Source organism: Clarias gariepinus, chromosome 24 (genome assembly GCF_024256425.1).
Source record: "Clarias gariepinus isolate MV-2021 ecotype Netherlands chromosome 24, CGAR_prim_01v2, whole genome shotgun sequence".
Lineage (NCBI taxonomy): Eukaryota > Metazoa > Chordata > Actinopteri > Siluriformes > Clariidae > Clarias > Clarias gariepinus.
In genome coordinates this window covers 23,929,564-23,948,055 of record NC_071123.1, presented here as the reverse complement: position 1 = coordinate 23,948,055, position 18,492 = coordinate 23,929,564, and the positions used below count along the sequence as shown (strand labels likewise).

Below are 18,492 nucleotides of genomic sequence, written 5' to 3'. Positions count from 1 at the left end.
ATTGTTTCATAATTGTAATAAATGTCAAGCCTATACACGTAACATAGACAAATGATTAAAAACTAAAGAACAAGCAAGAAGACCCAAGAAGATTTGTGTAAAAATCAACTGGATAAAGAAATAAACAAGACACTAGAACATGCAGTGTGAATGAGATACAGTGAAGAAGTACATATAAATATACACTACCGTTCAAAAGTTTGGGGTGACTTTTTAACTCCATGATGGTTCCTGATTTTTCTTTCTTTCTCCATTGTAAAGGAATGCTGAAGGCGTCCAAAAATTGCATTAATCTCCTTTGAACGGTTGATATTGAGATGTGTCTGCTACTTCTGCTCTGTAAACACTTCATAACGCCTCTAATCTGAGGTGCTGGTTGTTAATTGGTCATTTTTCAGGCTGATAACTCTAAATGAACTTCTCGTCTGCGGCAGAGGTAGGTTTTGGTCTCGCCCTCCTGGGATGGCCTTCATAAGAGCCAGTTTTATTATGGTGCTTAACGGATTTTGCAAATGCACTTGACAATACTGTTCTTGCAAGAACTATTACAGAAAGGCTGACCTCTGTGTCTTAAAATAACAACTAACTGTTGTTTTTGTTGTTGTTACGTAATAACCTAATTCCATATGTGTTATTTTATAGTTTTGAAATCCCCAGTATTGTTGTAGAATGTAGAAAATAAATCACTAATTATGTGTCCGCACAACATATAAAGAGATGAGAAGTTTTACTTACCGCTGATGATCAGCTTTGTTCCTTGGCCGAATACCACAGTGATTCATTTAGTGTCCTCACCCGTACAAAAACCCCCTCAGATACAGAAGTGAACGTAGAAGAACAGAAATGTTCTCCAGACTTCAGCTCTCTCTTCTACCATCAGCACACAGTCTACGGTATTAACATCCCATTCAGTGTCAGTGAATCACATGTCTGTCTTTACACTGTTCTCTTCACACGTCCTGTTAATAGAATTAGCACTCAATATTAAATCTTTACTGAAGAATCAAAAGCATAAAAAATTGACAATGCACATACAGAAAATCTTCAGCTCTTTTCATGGACGCACACACACTGAGGATCTCCTCATGGATCTGTTGTGTAGCAGTTAGCAGTTAGTATCTTACACTATCACAATGTTGTTTGAACTGTCATTAATTACAACAATCTCAGGAAATATTTGGGAAATCGCATTTATGTAGATCAGCTGATCATACTGAGTTTGTTAAAGCCAAAGAACTGACCTGGGACCAGAGAACCATAAACCATATGTGTCTGTTTTTAGGAACGTGGAATAAATGCATGTACCATGTCTTTGATCTTCAGCTGTAAATAATTCAGTGTGTCTTCAGTGAACATCAAGTGAGTTTACATTTTAATTACTATAATTTGAGATTCAGGGTTTTGTTGTTTCTCGTGTTGTGTGAAAGCAGAAGTGAGTGAGAGCAGTGAGGAGGTTTTTGTCATGGTGTACATCACTGTGTTACAACCTCTTTGGCAGAGCCGTCCCATGTCTTACAGTAATACACTGCTGAGTCTCCCACCTCCACATTATTAATGACCACATTGCAGTCAGATGAAGATGAACATGTTGATTTAAATTTAGAAGATGAGAAACCAGATCCATATTCAGGAGAACTCCAGCTGTGATAATTTCTTAACATATACTGAGGAACTCCTCCAGGAACCTGTTTGTACCAGCTTGCAGCTCTATTAGTAACAGTCCCCAGATTACAGTCCATGGTGGCCGTCTGTCCTTGAGTCAGTGTGAGAACAGGAGGCTTCTGTGTCACCACAGTCACACCACTGACACCTGGAATAAAAACAGCACACATGTTATATCACTTCATGCTCACATTAGATGGAGCCCAAATGCTGATGAGCTCCAGAGTTGTGAAATCTTACATGAGAGAGCAGTGAAGAGAGAGCAGAGCACTGGCAGCATGGTGTCTGTGTGTGATGGGACTCTCGTGCTGAGTGAAGAGATGAGCAGCGTGAGGAGCAGATAAAGGAGAGACTGCAGGGACGAGCTATAATGGAAGACCAAGATGGCGGTGCGTGCACAACGCGAGGCTCGGCGTCTCTCCAGAAACTGCAGTTTAGTAGTTAGTTACTTGATCATATTCAGTTTATTTACGCAAAACGCTTTCTGTCTAACCTCATATAGTAGACAGGAACTTTTAGACATCAGTTTACAAGAAACAAACAGTGGCATAGTAGACTTTCGTTTCATTCCTCTTGAGATCTACAAGCCATTGGAGGTTACAGGCTATCCCCGGCCAGGCGGAAGTGCTCGCAGGCGGCGAAGAGACCATAAACAAAGGCGGGGGAAGCGAGGAGGGCTGCGTGCTAAGCTAAGGCTAACACCACACCGGCTTTCCTTACCCAGCATTTTCCTTGCTAATGTAAGGTCTCTGGTAAATAAGATGGACGAACTGCGACTCCGTATTGCCAACAGCAAAAAATTAACGAACTGCAACATTCTAATTTTAACGGAAACATGGCTAAGCAGCGACATTCCCGACAGCGCAACCGAACTAACTGGACGCTTCATCCTACGAGCGGACAGGACAACTGAGGGCTCCGGGAAGACCAAAGGTGGAGGTTTATGTATTTATGTAAACAAAGCCTGGTGTACTAACTGCACGGTCATTGGAGGTCACTGTTCTGCTAATGTGGAATTTTTAACGATTACATGCAGACCCTTCTATCTACCGAGGGAGTTTACCACTACAGTTATAACTGCTGCATACATACCACCGGATGCTAATGCTAAGACTGCTATGAAAGAACTTCATGAAGCTATTAGCAAACAACAGACTGCTTATCCTGAGGCTGCTTTCATTGTTGCGGGGGATTTTAATCACTCTAACTTGAGAACAGTACTCCCCAAATTTTTTCAAAATGTGGACTGTCATACAAGAGGAAGCAAAACTCTGGATCATGTCTATACAAACATAGCTGAGGCATACAAAGCTTTAACCCTCCCCCACCTGGGACAGTCTGATCACCTTTCATTGTTCTTGCTCTCCAAATACACTCCGCTCATTAAACGTGTGAAGCCCTCAGTTACATCCATCAGAGTGTGGACTGAAGAGACTGACACTATACTTCAGGACCGATTCCAGAGTAGGTTTGCCTCTCAAGCTACTTCTGACTCTCACACGGACATTAATCTGTACACTTCTTCTGTTTTGGATCACATCAAAGCCACCATTGACAGTGTAACAACTGTGAAGCAGATTACAACATACCCTAATCAGAAGCCATGGATGAACAGGGAAGTTCGTCTCCTGCTCAAGGCCCGGAATGCTGCCTTTAGATCAGGAGATGCGCAAGCCTATAATGCCAGAGCTGACCTGAAAAGGGGTTTTGATAAGGCCAAGTGGAGCTACAAGTTGAGGATTGAAGATCATTTTAACAACTATGATCCTCAGCGTATGTGGCAGGGCATACAGTCCATCAGTGACTACAAACCCACCCACTCTGCACTCATATCCACTGAAGTCTCCTTCCTCAACGAACTTAATCATTTCTATGCTCATTTTGATCGGAGTCACCAAGAGACAACCACTACGTTGATACCACCTGTGAACTTTCAGCCTCTCTCATTTTCCACCGCAGAAGTCCTTGCTGCCTTCAGCAGGATAAATAAACGTAAAGCTGCTGGCCCTGATGGAATTCCTGGAAGTGTGCTCAGAACCTGTGCTGAACAGCTGTCTGAGGTCATGACGAACATCTTTAATCTGTCCTTATCCCATGCAACAGTGCCGACTTGCCTTAAATCTACTTCCATTGTGCTTGTGCCTAAACACTCCAAACCCATGTGCCTTAATGATTACCGACCAATTGCACTCACACTCATACTCATGAAGTGCTTCAAACGATTAGTCCTAGCACACCTCAAGAAAAGCCTTCCACCCACACTGGACCCTTATCAGTTTGCCTACCGTGAGAATGGGAGCATTGAAGATGCTGTCTCCCTAACACTACACACGGTACTATCTCACCTGGATAATAAGAACACTTACACAAGAATGCTTTTTGTGGATTTCAGCTCTGCGTTCAATACAGTCATCCCCTCCAAGCTGATTACGAAGCTCGCTGATCTCGGAATCAACACCTCTCTATGCAGCTGGATACTGGATTTTCTGACCAACAGACCACAGAATGTTAAATCCAATAACATTTTTTCCTCAACCATCATTCTGAACACCGGCGTTCCACAAGGCTGTGTACTGAGCCCCTTCCTGTTTTCACTGTACACGCATGACTGCAGTCCTATGTATGGTTCCAATTCCATAATTAAGTTTGCTGATGACACAACAGTGATTGGCCTCATCAATGACAACGACGAGACCAACTACAGGGCAGACGTAATGCACTTGGCCGAGTGGTGTGCTGACAATCACCTGCTCCTGAACACCAGTAAGACCAAGGAGCTCATTGTGGACTTCAGAAGGAGAAGAGGTAACACACACACCTCTGTCTACATCAATGGGACAATGGTTGAATGTGTTACTAACTTCAAGTTCCTGGGGATACACATTTCTGAGGACTTAACCTGGTTTACTAATACCTCCAGTCTCCTCAAGAAAGCTTCCCAGCGTCTCTTCTTCCTGAGACTACTGAGGAAGAATCACCTTTCTAAGGACATAATAAACAATTTCTATCGTTGTGCAGTAGAGAGCATCCTAACCAGCTGTATTACAGTCTGGTACGGTAACTGCTCTGTTTCGGACCGTAAATCCATCCAAAGGGTGGTGAAAACCGCCCAGCGCATCATTGGTACCCCTCTTCATGGCATTGAGGAGGTGTACAAGAAAAGGTGTCTGCGTAGGGCCCGTAGCATTGTGAAGGACACCTCTCACCCTGCACATAAACTGTTTTCTCTCCTTCCCTCTGGAAAAAGGTTCAGATGCCTAAAAGCCAAGAGCAGCAGGATGAGGAACAGTTTTTACCCCACAGCGGTTACCTTATTGAACACTTCACCAACCGCCTAACCCCTTTACATGCACGGCATTATCATTACTGATAACCCAACATCCCTGTATAATATCTCTGTAAATATTTCCTGTACATTTACTTGTATAACCTGCACATAGACAGTACACTAATATATGTATATTAATATATGTATATATATGTAAAGATATACTCTCTGCATTCCCTTTCAGCTGTTAAGTTAAGTTATTCATATTTATTCGTATATATTTTCATATTATTGCACATCCTGTAAATTCAACCATATATAGTTTCTGTATATCTTTATCACATATACTTATATTTAGACATATTTGTATATCTACACTTATTCAGTCAATTAATTCATCCATCTCTGCTCACTTTACACTGTATATTCATTTAAATATATACATACTGTATATTCTTCTGTAAATCCAATTCATACATAGCCTTTATTTTTATTTAATTATTTATGTATAGTATATATATATATATATATGTTTATACCCCACTGCTAACTTACATTTCTGGTTAGATGCTAACTGCATTTCGTTGCCTTGTAACTATGTGCAATGACAATAAAGTTGAATCTAATCTAATCTAATCCAATAAGAGAGACAGGAGGAGGGACAGAGGGAGGAGACGCTCAACAACACACACCACAGCTGATGTTCTCCCCTGTATGTCAATGTGAGGACAAGCAGGTGTATCCTGAGTGTGTTTCTCTCTCTGTGACATACGATGAGTCAGTGCTAATCTATAGACAGGACCATAAAACTCAGTGTATCAACTGAACTGGACGATGGACTGATGCTGTTCTGGATAACCACTTCAGTCTCTCTGACTCTTGGACGTGTTCTGGTAAATACAACACAACACACTTTCCCATGTGTTGCACTCGGTAAAAACATGCCAGACACACTAAGGGGGTTAATATGAAATAATAACTTTTAAAAATAAATACAATTAAAGTTTACCAAAAACATCACACATACAGAACAGAATCCTCATCATCTGAATAAAGTTACACTGATGATGTACCGTATAACATTTAAGTGAAGCCGTATCACATGCTTTTTCTCAGCCTAATCATGCTGGGGTATTGAAACTCCTGCCTATGCAACATTAGAGCACAGTTTCTGCTAATTATTATTTACAAATCCCCTGGGCTGTACTTGTAGATAAAGCATTAATTGCCGGAGACTTTAATTCAATTCAATTCAATTCAATTCAATTCAATTTTATTTGTAAGAAAAAGCTCTGCCCCCAGCTGTATTTTTCATAATACGCTGTACTGACAAGCAGCCTGCATCCTTTGATCGAAGTAGGCGTGGCGGATCGTAAGACACTAGCAGTTCGCTCAGGTACTGCGGCGCGAGACCATTTAATGCTTTATATGTCAAGAGTAGTATTTTAAAATCAATGCGAAATTTCACAGGGAGCCAATGCAGTGAAGATAAGATAGGGGTGATGTGCTCATATCTTCTGGTTCTAGTGAGGACTCTCGCTGTTGCATTCTGGACTAGCTGAAGCTTATTTATGCATCTAGCTGAACAACCAGACAGTAAGGCATTACAATAGTCCAACCTAGAGGTGATAAAAGCATGAACTAGTTTTTCTGCATTGTTTAGCGACAATAAATTTCTTATCCTGGCAATATTTCTGAGGTGAAAGAATGCTATCCTGGTAATATTATCTACATGAGCTTCAAATGAAAGGCTGGAATCAATAATCACACCAAGGTCTTTCACTGTTAACTTGAAGTTAAATTAAAGTTAATTTGATGGAACAGAAAGGCCATCTAAAGTTACGGTGTGATCTAAAATTTTACTCCTAGCTGTATGCGGTCCTATGACTAGAACTTCTGTCTTATCCGGATTTAGCAGAAGGAAGTTAATTAGCATCCAATTTCTTATGTCCTGCACACATTGCTCAATTTTAGTAAGCTGTTTTTTCTCATCAGGTTTTGCTGAGACATATAACTGTGTATCGTCAGCATAACAATGAAAACTAATACCATGCTTACGGATTATGTTGCCCAGAGGAAGCATGTAAAGGGAAAAAAGCAGTGGACCTAAAACTGAACCCTGCGGAACGCCAAACTCCACTAAAGAACATGCAGAATAATCACCATTTAAGTCTACATACTGATAACGATGGGTCAGATAGGATCTGAGCCAGGAGAGGGCTGTACCCTTAATTCCTACTACATTTTCTAATCTGTGAAGAAGAATAGCGTGATCACTGTTGTCAAAAGCTGCACTGAGGTCGAGTAATACAAGCATAGTTACACAACCCTGATCAGAGGCCAATAGGATGTCATTTACTACTTTAACAAGTGCTGTCTCTGTACTGTGATGAGGCCTAAATCCTGACTGATAAAGTTCATGTATGCCATTTCTATGTAGATATGAGCATAGCTGCTCCGCTACTATCTTTTCCAGAATCTTAAAGATAAAGGGGAGGTTTGATATTGGCCTGTAACTGGACAGCTGACAGGGGTCGAGGTCAGGTTTCTTAATTATTGGTTTGATAACTGCTAATTTAAAAGATTTTGGAACATAACCAATGCTGAGTGAAGAATTAATTATTCTCAACAGGGGTTCTGTTATTGCTGGTACTATCTGTTTAAGAAAATGTGTCGGTACAGGATCTAATATACAGGTTGATGAATTTGCAGAAGAGATCAGTGAAATTAGTTCATTCTCTTCAAGGGGAGTAAAGTATTCTAGGTTCTGATCTGACATGGCTAGATTAACATCTGCATCAATTACATTGTTAGGTTTCAAAACCTCAATTTTATGCCTAATATTTACAATTTTATTATTAAAAAAAGTTCATGAAGTCTTCACTATTGCATGATGTTGTTGTGGAGATTTCGGCAGTGGTCTTATTTCTGGTTAATTTGGCTACAGCATTAAATAAGAATCTAGGATTATTTTTGTTATTTTCTATAAGAGTGGGGAGATATGTTGATCTAGCTACACTAAGAGCTTTTCTATAGTTCAGGATGCTCTCCTTCCATGCTATTTAAAATACTAGCAATTTAGTTTGACGCCATTTACGTTCTAATTTCCGAGCTGTCTGTTTTAAAGTGCGCGTGTGATCGTTATACCAGGGAGCAAGTTTCTTATCTCTAATAATTTTTCTTTTAACTGGAGCTACATTATCTAAGGTATAGCGAAATGTCGACTCTAAATATTCAGTCACCTGATCGAGTTCTGTGGGGTCAGACGGTGATCTAATCGAAGTTGGGAACTCTGGGAGATTACTGATAAAACTCTGTTTTTGTTAGTTGATGTGAATGTACGTTTCATACGGTAGCGCGGTGCTGTGCGTACATTATTACTTAAATTGAGACAAGATAGTGATCTGAGATAACTTCAGATAGTGGAATTGTGAATAAATTTCTTATACTTAATCCGAATAATATTATTAAATCTAAAGTGTGACCTGCTTTATGAGTGGGTCCTACTACACACTGATTTACTCCTACCGAGTCCAGTATGGACATAAATGCTGTTCTCAGAGGGTCTTCTGGGTTTTCAAAATGAATATTAAAATCTCCAGCAATTAACACTTTGTCTACAGAAACGACTAGATTTGAGAGGAAATCTGCAAATTCACTAAGAAATTCCGAGTACGGCCCTGGAGGTCTGTAAATGACAATTAGCGGGATCGACTAATAGGGGAGCTGACTTAATATAGTTAAATACACTTATGTTACTATAAAGAATTTCAAATGAATTAAATTTGTGTCCGTGTTTTTGTACAATAGTCAAATTATCATTGTGAATAACTGCGACGCCTCCTCCTCTACCAGTTAACCGAGGCTGGTGTATGTAGCTGTATCCAGGAGGACTAGCTTCATTTAGAGCTACATACTCGTCCTGTTTAATCCAGGTTTCTGTTAATACTTTAATATTTATTTTGAGAATGCAGAAGCCCCACTCATAAAGTAGGTCACACTTTAGACTTAATAATATCCTTCTGATTAAGTATAGGAAATAAAGTGACATTTCCACAGTCTGAAGTTATCTCAGTTAACTTGAATCACTGTCTGACCCCTCAGAACTCCATCAGGAGACTGAATGTCAACATTCAAAGTCAACATTCTGTTATACCTCAGATAATAAAGCTCCAGTTAAAAGAAAATAATTAGTCAGTAAGAAACTTGCTCTCCGGTATAACAATCACACATTCTTTAAAACCGACAGAAAATGAGAAGTTTGTAAAGATGATGTGGTGACTATGAACAGTTTAACTTTACCATGAAGATGGTTCTGGCCTCAGCTAATGCAGTTCTCTGAGGACTTTTGACTGCGTCGCTCAATAGTTCAGATATTCCAATAGTGGATTTGAATTCCCTACAGCTCGTACCCGATCCTCCAATAACATACATGGACTCCATATTAAGTTAAACACATCTCCTGGTAAACTGATCTTCCAGCCGCCTTACACACAGTATGACTGCAGATCAATCCCTGCTTTCTGGTATCACTCTCTGGTTCCTCTCAAGGTTTCTTTCTATTGACATCTCAGGTAGTTTTTCTCTTGCCACTCTCACATGGGACATCCTGAATGAGTTTGATTTTGTAAAGCTGCTTTGCATTGTTAAAACTGCTGACCCCCAAAAAAATAATTATTGAAATGAATTGAGTCTCACAGTGGATGACCTTCCTGATGCCTATTCTATTCATGTTTGGGACTGGCACTAAGGATGCCCGGCATGCAGTGGGTGCATTTTTGGGCATTGACTTGGAATCAACCTGGGCTTTTCTTTTAAAAAATGAGAAACCGACCACTGAGCTAATAAGCCGTACAGTGCTAAACAAATGCTGAAAATGTCTATTCAATCTAAACAAGATGTTTTTCAAATCTGTCTGTGCATTACTTTTCCTAGGAGGAACATCTGGACATCTGGTTTCCTCTGGAGATCATGTCTCACTATTGTAAAGATCACAGGGTAAAAAGTTGCAGGAGAATGTGCCCTGTTGGTGCCCAATACCAGCACAGCATCTCCACCCTCCACCCTACGTCTAACAAAGACATGAAGGTAAGAACCAAAAATCTTAAATTTGCACTTATCAGGCTACAAGACATATTCCCACTGATCTGTTGTCCATTCCTTGTATTCCTTGGCCCAAACAAGTCTCTTCAGCTTGTTGTTCTTCCAAAGTAAAGGTTTCTATGAAGGCCTGACTCACACCGTCTCATCTGAACCTTGGATGTTGAATTATATCTGCTGCTTGAACTCCAAGAAGCATTTATGTGGGGTCTAATCTGAGGTGCTGAAAGCAGCTGGTCATTCTAATAAATTTATTCCCTGCAGCAGAGGTAGCTCTTTTTATCACAGTGTTTGATGGTTTTGGTGATATCCATATTTTCATATTGCCATAATATGGATTTGTGCAGTAGTACTGTACTATTGTAGTACAGTACAGTAGAAGCCACTATTACTCTGCATAAGACACCTAATGGTCTAAACCACATTAAGCAGGCAAGGAATGTGACAGATTAATTGTTGACAAGGCAAACCCATGAATTAAAAACCATTCGAGGTGAATTCCGAAACCATTTTGGGTTATTAAACACTTTTTTTGTTTAGTACATAATTCAATATGTGTCCTTTCGTATGATATAGCATTAGTGATGCTTTTCAGTGATATGGAATTAAGTGACATTTCAGTTCCAGTGAGTTTGAAGTTCAGGTTTTTGTTGTTTCTCGTGTTGTGTGAAAGCAGAAGTGAGTGTGAGCAGTGAGGAGGTTTTTGTCACGGTGTACATCACTGTGGTACAGCTGTACTAGTAGAGTCATCCCATGTCTGACAGTAATACACTGCTGAGTCTCCCACCTCCACATTACTGATTATTAACTGGTAGTCGACGCTTGATGAGGCTTTAGATGTGAAGCGTGTGGATGAAAAATTGTCTCCGTATTTATCAGGAGCGGAGTGAGAATGATAAAATCTCAACACAAACTCTGGAGCTGCTGGTGAAATCTGTTTATACCAGGAGACTTTGTTGCCTTGATCCTTTGCGATGTTACAGTCCATAGTGACAGAGTTCCCCTTATCTACTGTTATAACTGGAGGCTTTTGCGTCACTACTTTCTGTGAGCTGACCACTGCAACATAAAGCAACACTGAGAGTCATCATCATTTCATAAAGAGAATTCTAATGAATGAAAAGACGTGAGTGTGAAGAGGAAAGCAGGAGCAGGAATCTTTACCTGCCAGAGCAGGGAGCAGAGCGCAGACGGTGAGCAGCATGATGTCAGTCTGATCAGCAGAGTGATGAACAGAGCGAAGCCAGCTTTCATAAAGCATCAGAGGCGGGACCTGGATCTGCTCTCAGCCAATCAGACCAGTGAAGAACAGCTTTTTGAATTACAACAAGAATTACTTTGCATAAAGAAAGCTATAAACTGTACAGTGTGTTAAGAGAATTTAATATTGAGTACACACTACTAAAATAAACATTAAGACATTTTGCTATTTAATACTGTAACATATGTAATATCTGTATACTTAATATACATCGGGCATAGAAAAGAATCACCCCTATGTAAAAAAAATCACATTTAGTTGCTTAACGGTCTAAAATTATGACACACAGAGTTTTTGTTCCATACAGCTGGATTTACTCAGTGCAACATTTAACATCCAAGCAAGAGATATAACACCAACATGTCAGAAAAAAACAATCACTAATTTGGAAAAGTATCACCCACCTCCTAAAAATGACTTATAAACTCAAAAGTCATGACATTACTTCCTCAGGAGCTGTTGGTTGCCATTTTGTAAACTGAGCAAAGTGTTTTGTGGATTGTGTAGAGAGAATTGTGAGCCATAAGTTCTATTTGCTTTGTTTGCTTGTGTAGTTAACTGTTTTATAAACCATTTACTGGTGTATCTGACTCATTTGACACAGATTTTTTGGAATTTTCCTCTAAATTCAGTGTTTGACACATCTTTGTAAATATTGTAAATATTAAATTAGGACAGTAGGGAGTCTGATGCCATTTTTGTTTGAGAATTCTTTTGTTCTGTGTTTTTGTGATATGAAGTTAGGGAAGGGGATTGTATCTTATTTTTATTTTGTTTAGTAGGTAAGGTAGACGTTTGAAAACCAGGAGGGTATTCCAGAAAGCAGGTTATGTGACATACTCAGGTAAGTTCAAGAGTAAGTTAGTGGATAACCTCAACTTTCAGGTCCAAAAACGGAGGTAACTTTCTGGGTATGTATGTAACCATAGCAACTTACTCTCTGAAGATAACCTGCTCGGTAGCAGGTTATGTTCCAGGGTAAGTTTGTTTCAGAAGGTTATTCAGCCCTTTTGCTGATGATCCTGTGGACATGGAGGCACAAATTATACAAAGTTTTTTTCTAGCCGGGAGAGAGTTATAAGACCGCGTATTGATGTTTTTTCATTTCCTAATGCTTTAATGAAAGAGCATTATCGGTTTTTATTGGAATCGTTAATTAACTTAACACATCTTTTGAAACCGCATATTGCAAATGTCACAATGTTTTTTTGCGTCAGGGCATTTTTTGTACCGTACAATGTGGGGCATGTGATGCAAAGCATGTGAGAAAATTTCTATTAAAGCTCCTTTAATAAATGAGGGAGAATATGTTAATAGGAAATCTATTCATAGTAGCGATGTACAGGTAACAACTTAATTTTGTGTCCTTAATCTTTTACCTTGGTAAAATCATTAAACTCTACTTTCTTCCACTAACTGTACTGTATGTATGTTTAATTATTTTGCATTATAATAAAAGGAGAGGCGATGTTAAATTTGCGCTCACGCATTTACTCTGTCTGTTATTTTTTGCCAAGCCAACTCTCTTTCTGTAGCCCGTGCAATCGTATTGCTTTTTTTCCTTATTATTGGCTTAAATTCCTCATATGTGTGCATTAAAACCTCTGTGAAGTATTCCGCTCTCTTTTTTTCACTTCGATTTTTACTCGTGAAATCGGCGATCCATTGAAAATGTCTTTATGTATGTACTGTGCACGCGTATTAACTCTGGGTAACCAGTAGGAGGTTGATTAAACTGACTCTTTTCAGGTGTTTTGGAACTGACATACTCGCGGTATGCGGGTAACAATGATTATGTATCAATGTATTAATTTGTATGATTAACAAAATGGTAAGTTAACCAAGCTTTCTGGAATACCCCCCAGGACTTTTGTTTGTTATTTTGGCCTTGTCAGCTCCTGAACCTAACCTCCCAATAAACATTTGTTGTAAAGAAAATCTGTTGCTCTGGTTAGTCCTTTCATGTTGAGCTTCTCTAGATGGGGCGTAACAATATCCATTTGCATTTCATCTGTAATTAGCTGTAGTCATTTTAAACTAGTTCTCATTTAAGTTCCTGGTAGTGCAACTGAAGCAAACAATGTGCAAGCAAACAGTGTTAAAAGATTTCCAGAATAAAGTTATACACAGGCAGAAGTCAGAAGATGGGTACAAGAAAATTCAAAGACTGTATCACTGCCTAAAAACTCAATAAAGTCTATTATTAAAAAGTGGATCAGAACGTTGCTCCAGGAAACTGGTCAGGAAGGCTACATGGAGGCCTACAGCAACACTGAAGCAGTCGCAGGTATTTATGACAAACTGCGGCCATTGTGTGCATGTGACAACAATAAAAAAATAGTCTCGACTGAGCTGTGCAAAAATTCCAGAATTCTTTTGATTGTGTAATGCTGCTTTGTGACAATGACAATTGGTAAAAGCAGTTTACAAATAAAATTAATCAGCCTTCCTCTGCCTATGATTTCCATGCCCACTAAAAGACTTTACAGTCACCAACAGTGTCTCCAGCACCCACACCCTCTCTACGCCTAACAAAGACATGGAGATTAGAACCAAAAATCTCAAACTCATCAGACCAAGGAACAGTTTCCCACTGATGTCCCTTCCTTGTGTTTGCTGGCCCAAGCCAAATGGTTTCTTTGCCGCAATTCGAGCATGAAGTCCTGACTCATGAAGTTTTCTTTGAATAGTGGATTTTGAAATATAACCAAAAAAAAGAAAAAATGTCTGCTCAAATGAGTAAAGATAAATTACAATAAACTTTAAAATGTATGGAGTCGTGAACAAGTTTATGACTTCATGAACATGGCTGATATACAGTATACAGTATATGGCGGGACTTGGGATTTCTGCCTCACCAGCCCCTATGGTTGAGCAGCAACTGCTCCTGGAACCAGTTTGTACTGTTCACATTATGATAATTATTATGTGCTATACTCATCCCAAAAATCAGAGGAATTAGAGGGCATAATGTATCTGTGCTTTTCAATTATGAAGAATTCATAGAATTAGTAAGTTTCCTCTTCAGTTCCAGTGAGTTTGAAGTTCAGGTTTTTGATGTTTCTAGTGTTGTGTGAAAGCAGAAGTGAGTGTGAGCAGTGAGGAGGTTTTTGTCACGGTGTACATCACTGTAATACAGCTACATTAGCAGACTTGTCCCATGTCCCACAGTAATACACTGCTGAGTCTCCCACCTCCACATTACTGATTATTAACTGATAGTCGATGCTTGATGAGGCTTTAGATGTGAAGCGTGTGGATGAAAAATTGTCTCCGTATTTATCAGGAGCGGAGTCAGAATAATAAAATCTCAAAACAAACTCTGGAGCTGCTGGTGGAATCTGTTTATGCCAAGCGACATGAGTGTAATCCTTTGCGATGTTACAGTCCATAGTGACAGAGTTCCCCTTATCTACTGTTATAACTGGAGGCTTTTGCGTCAGTAGTTTGTGTGAGCTGACCACTGCAACATAAAGCAACACTGAGAGTCATCATCATTTCATAAAGAGAATTCTAATGAATGAAAAGACGTGAGTGTGAAGAGGAAAGCAGGAGCAGGAATCTTTACCTGCCAGAGCAGGGAGCAGAGCGCAGACGGTGAGCAGCATGATGTCAGTCTGATCAGCAGAGTGATGAACAGAGCGAAGCCAGCTTTCATAAAGCATCAGAGGCGGGACCTGGATCTGCTCTCAGCCAATCAGATCAGTGGAAAGAACAGCTTTTTGAATTACAACAAGAATCACTTTGCATAAAGAAAGCTATAAACTGTACAGTGTGTTAGGAGAATTTAATATTGAGAGCACACTACTAAAATAAACATTAAGACATTTTGCTGCCTAATACTGTAACATATGTAATATCTGTATATTTAATATACATCGAGTGTAGAAAAGAATTACTCCCTATGTAAAATAATCACATTTAGTTGCTTTACGGTCTAAAATGATGACAGACACAGTTTTTTTTTATTATTATTTAGCAGTATTTTTACTCAGTCCAACTTTTAACATCCAAGCAAAAGATATAACACCAACATGTCAGAAAAACCAATCACTGATTTATGAAGTATCTCCACCTGCTAAAAATGACTTTTAAACTTAATTAGATGAAGCTAATCACCTTTTGAATGGCACATATATCCATTTGCATTTCATCTGTAATTAGCTGTAGTCATTTTAAACTAGCTCTCATTTCAGTTCCTGGTAGTGCAACTGAAGCAACTAATGTGCAAGCAAACAGTGTTAAAAGATTTCCAGAATAAAGTTATATACAGGCAGAAGTCAGAAGATGGGTACAAAAAAATCAAAGTCCTCATTACTGCCTAGAAACTCAATAAAGTCTATTTTTTTTTAAAGTGGAAGGTATTTAGTACAACACAAACCCTCCCTGGATCAGAATGTTGCTCCATGAAAACTGGTCAGGAAGGCTACATGGAGGCCTACAGCAACACTGAAGCAGTTGGAGGTATTTATGACAAACACCGATTATTGTGTGCATGTGACAACAATATAACAAAAAAAAAAGTATTTTTTTTTTATAAAAGGCCACATGCAGTCATGACTAAGCTGTGCAAAAATGCAAAAATGCAAAAATTCCATAATTCTTTTGATTGTGTAAAGCTGCTTTGTGACTGTTCGTGCATGTTATTCACAAGTTCTGACGCGTGTCTTTCTGTTACACAGTGTCACTGACGACTCCAGACGATCGTTGATTTCTTTCTCGTTTTATTTTCAACATCAAAGTTAAACGGTTGTTACAGTTTCTTGCATAAGTCCACTGTAGTCATGACAAGTCGTTTGCTGTGTTCTGTATCTTCAGTAGATTACAGTTACAACAACTTATTTTACTGTATCTTTTAGCTTCCTGTCTCAAGTGGCTCACAATACCACGGTATCACGGTCAAAGGCTTGTGTACTCCAAACCTTTCTGTATCCTTCCGTGTCTTAACAGCAACTCAACAACTAACGTGCGTGATAGGCATGCAGTTGCATAACTGTGGGATGATGTCACAGAACAACTTATGAAATGATGTCACATTACAACTTACGAGTATAATACTAAGTGCTTAAACTAATACACTTAATGGACTTACTGTTTAATGCTTAACTAACAGACTTAATGCTTAACTAATAAATTGAAATGAAATAAACACAACAACAAATTACAAAAATGAAATATGGCCCTTACAGTGACAATGACAATTGTTAAAAGCGCTTTACAAATAAAGTTTAATTTAAATGAATTCAAAGTGCTCAAACGTTCACAGCATCTGTGCCTCCCTCTGTCTATAATTTCCATGCCCACTAAAAGACTTTACAGTCACCAACAGTGTCTCCAGCACCCACACCCTCTCTACGCCTAACAAAGACGGGAAGATTAGAATCAAAAATCTCAAACTCATCAGACCAAGGAACAGTTTCACACTGATGTCCCTTCCTTGTGTTTGCTGGCCCAAGCCAAATGGTTTCTTTGCCGCAATTCGAGTATGAAGTCCTGACTCATGAAGTTTTCTTTGAATAGTGGATGTTGAAATAAAACCAAATTAAAAATATCTGTGCTCAAATGAGTAAAAATATATTACAATAAACTTTAAAATGTATGGAGTTGTGAACAAGTTTATGACTTTATGAACATGGCTGATATACAGTATACAGTAGCCTATATGTTGGGTTTCTGCCTCACCAGCCCCTATGGGTGAGCTGCAACTGCTCCTGGAACCAGTTTGTACCAGTTACTCTTCACATTATGATAATTATTATGTGCTATACTGATCACAAAAATCAGAGGAATTAGAGGGCATAATGTATCTGTGCTTTTTAATTATGAAGAATTCATAGAATTAGTAAGTTTCCTCTTCAGTTCCTGTGATTTGAAGTTCAGGTTTTTGTTATTTCTAGTGTTGTGTGAAAGCAGAAGTGAGTGTGAGCAGTGAGGAGGTTTTTGTTACGGTGTACATCACTGTGATACATGCTCTTTAGCAGAGCTGTCCCATGTCTCACAGTAATACACTGCTGAGTCTTCCACCTCCACATTACTGATTATTAACTGATAGTCGATCTTTGATGAGGCTTTAGATGTGAAGCGTGTGGATGAAAAATTGTTTCCGTATAAAGAAGTGGAGTAAGAATAATAAAATTTCAACACAAACTCTGGAGCTGCTGGTGGAATCTGTTTATACCAGTACACATAATTTTCATCCTTTGCGATGTTACAGTCCATAGTGACAGAGTTCCCCTTATCTACTGTTATAACTGGAGGCTTTTGCGTCACTACTTTCTGTGAGCTGACCACTGCAACATAAAGCAACACTGAGAGTCATCATCATTTCATAAAGAGAATTCTAATGAATGAAAAGACGTGAGTGTGAAGAGGAAAGCAGGAGCAGGAATCTTTACCTGCCAGAGCAGGGAGCAGAGCGCAGACGGTGAGCAGCATGATGTCAGTCTGATCAGCAGAGTGATGAACAGAGCGAAGCCAGCTTTCATAAAGCATCAGAGGCGGGACCTGGATCTGCTCTCAGCCAATCAGACCAGTGGAAAGAACAGCTGTACATGACTTATTAAAAGCAGCTGTGCTGAAGAATGACTTTGCATAAAGAAAGCCATAAACTGTTTAGCGTGTTAACTATTATATATTAAATTTATTCAACTGAAATATAATATTAGACAATAAGAAGACTAGAAGACTAACTTATACTCACATAGTGAACATGAACAAACTGACCGACAGTGTATCAGAGTTTAATAAAGTGCAATAACACACTGTTTAACACACAGCAAGAATTTTTCTGTTATCTATAAAAAAAAAATAAAAAAAAAACTAAAATAAACACTAAGACTTATTGCTAAATAATACTGTAACCTATAAGAACTGTATATCTAATATTCACCGCTAAAATGATTTTATACCACAGTGCAATTTAATCTTGCCTTCTGATTGGTCAGAGGAGGTTGATTCGTTTTCTCCAACAGTAGCTCAATCAATCAATCTTTATTTATATAGCACTTATTCACTACCAAGTAGTTCCCATGTGCTGAACAAAGTGCTAAATGACTAATTGTGCGTGACATGTGAGTGTTATCGTGTGTGTGCATGTGTGTTAGACGTGTGGGTGTGTCAGTGAGTGTGTGAATGTGTTTGTGCGCATTTTTATGTGTGGTGTGCGAGTCTTATCATTTGTGATGTGTGGAATAAGGCAATT

At 39.0% G+C, this 18,492-nt stretch overlaps 3 gene segments (V, D, J or C); all 3 read right to left on the bottom strand.

The window, feature by feature from the left end:
* Nucleotides 1-727: 727 nt before the first annotated feature.
* On the bottom strand, nt 728-11,313 carry LOC128511948 (Ig kappa chain V region 3547-like). The segment is given in 3 exon segments: nt 728-769; nt 10,761-11,089; nt 11,195-11,313. Coding segments are annotated over 3 exon segments (468 nt in total).
* A 3,103-nt stretch (nt 11,314-14,416) lies between these two features.
* On the bottom strand, nt 14,417-15,107 carry LOC128511947 (immunoglobulin lambda variable 1-51-like). The segment is given in 2 exon segments: nt 14,417-14,754; nt 14,860-15,107. Coding segments are annotated over 2 exon segments (435 nt in total).
* Nucleotides 15,108-16,914: 1,807 nt separating this feature from the next.
* LOC128511999 (Ig kappa chain V-VI region NQ2-6.1-like) lies at nt 16,915-17,805 on the bottom strand. The segment is given in 2 exon segments: nt 16,915-17,581; nt 17,687-17,805. Coding segments are annotated over 2 exon segments (432 nt in total).
* Between the last annotated feature and the right edge of the window lie 687 nt (nt 17,806-18,492).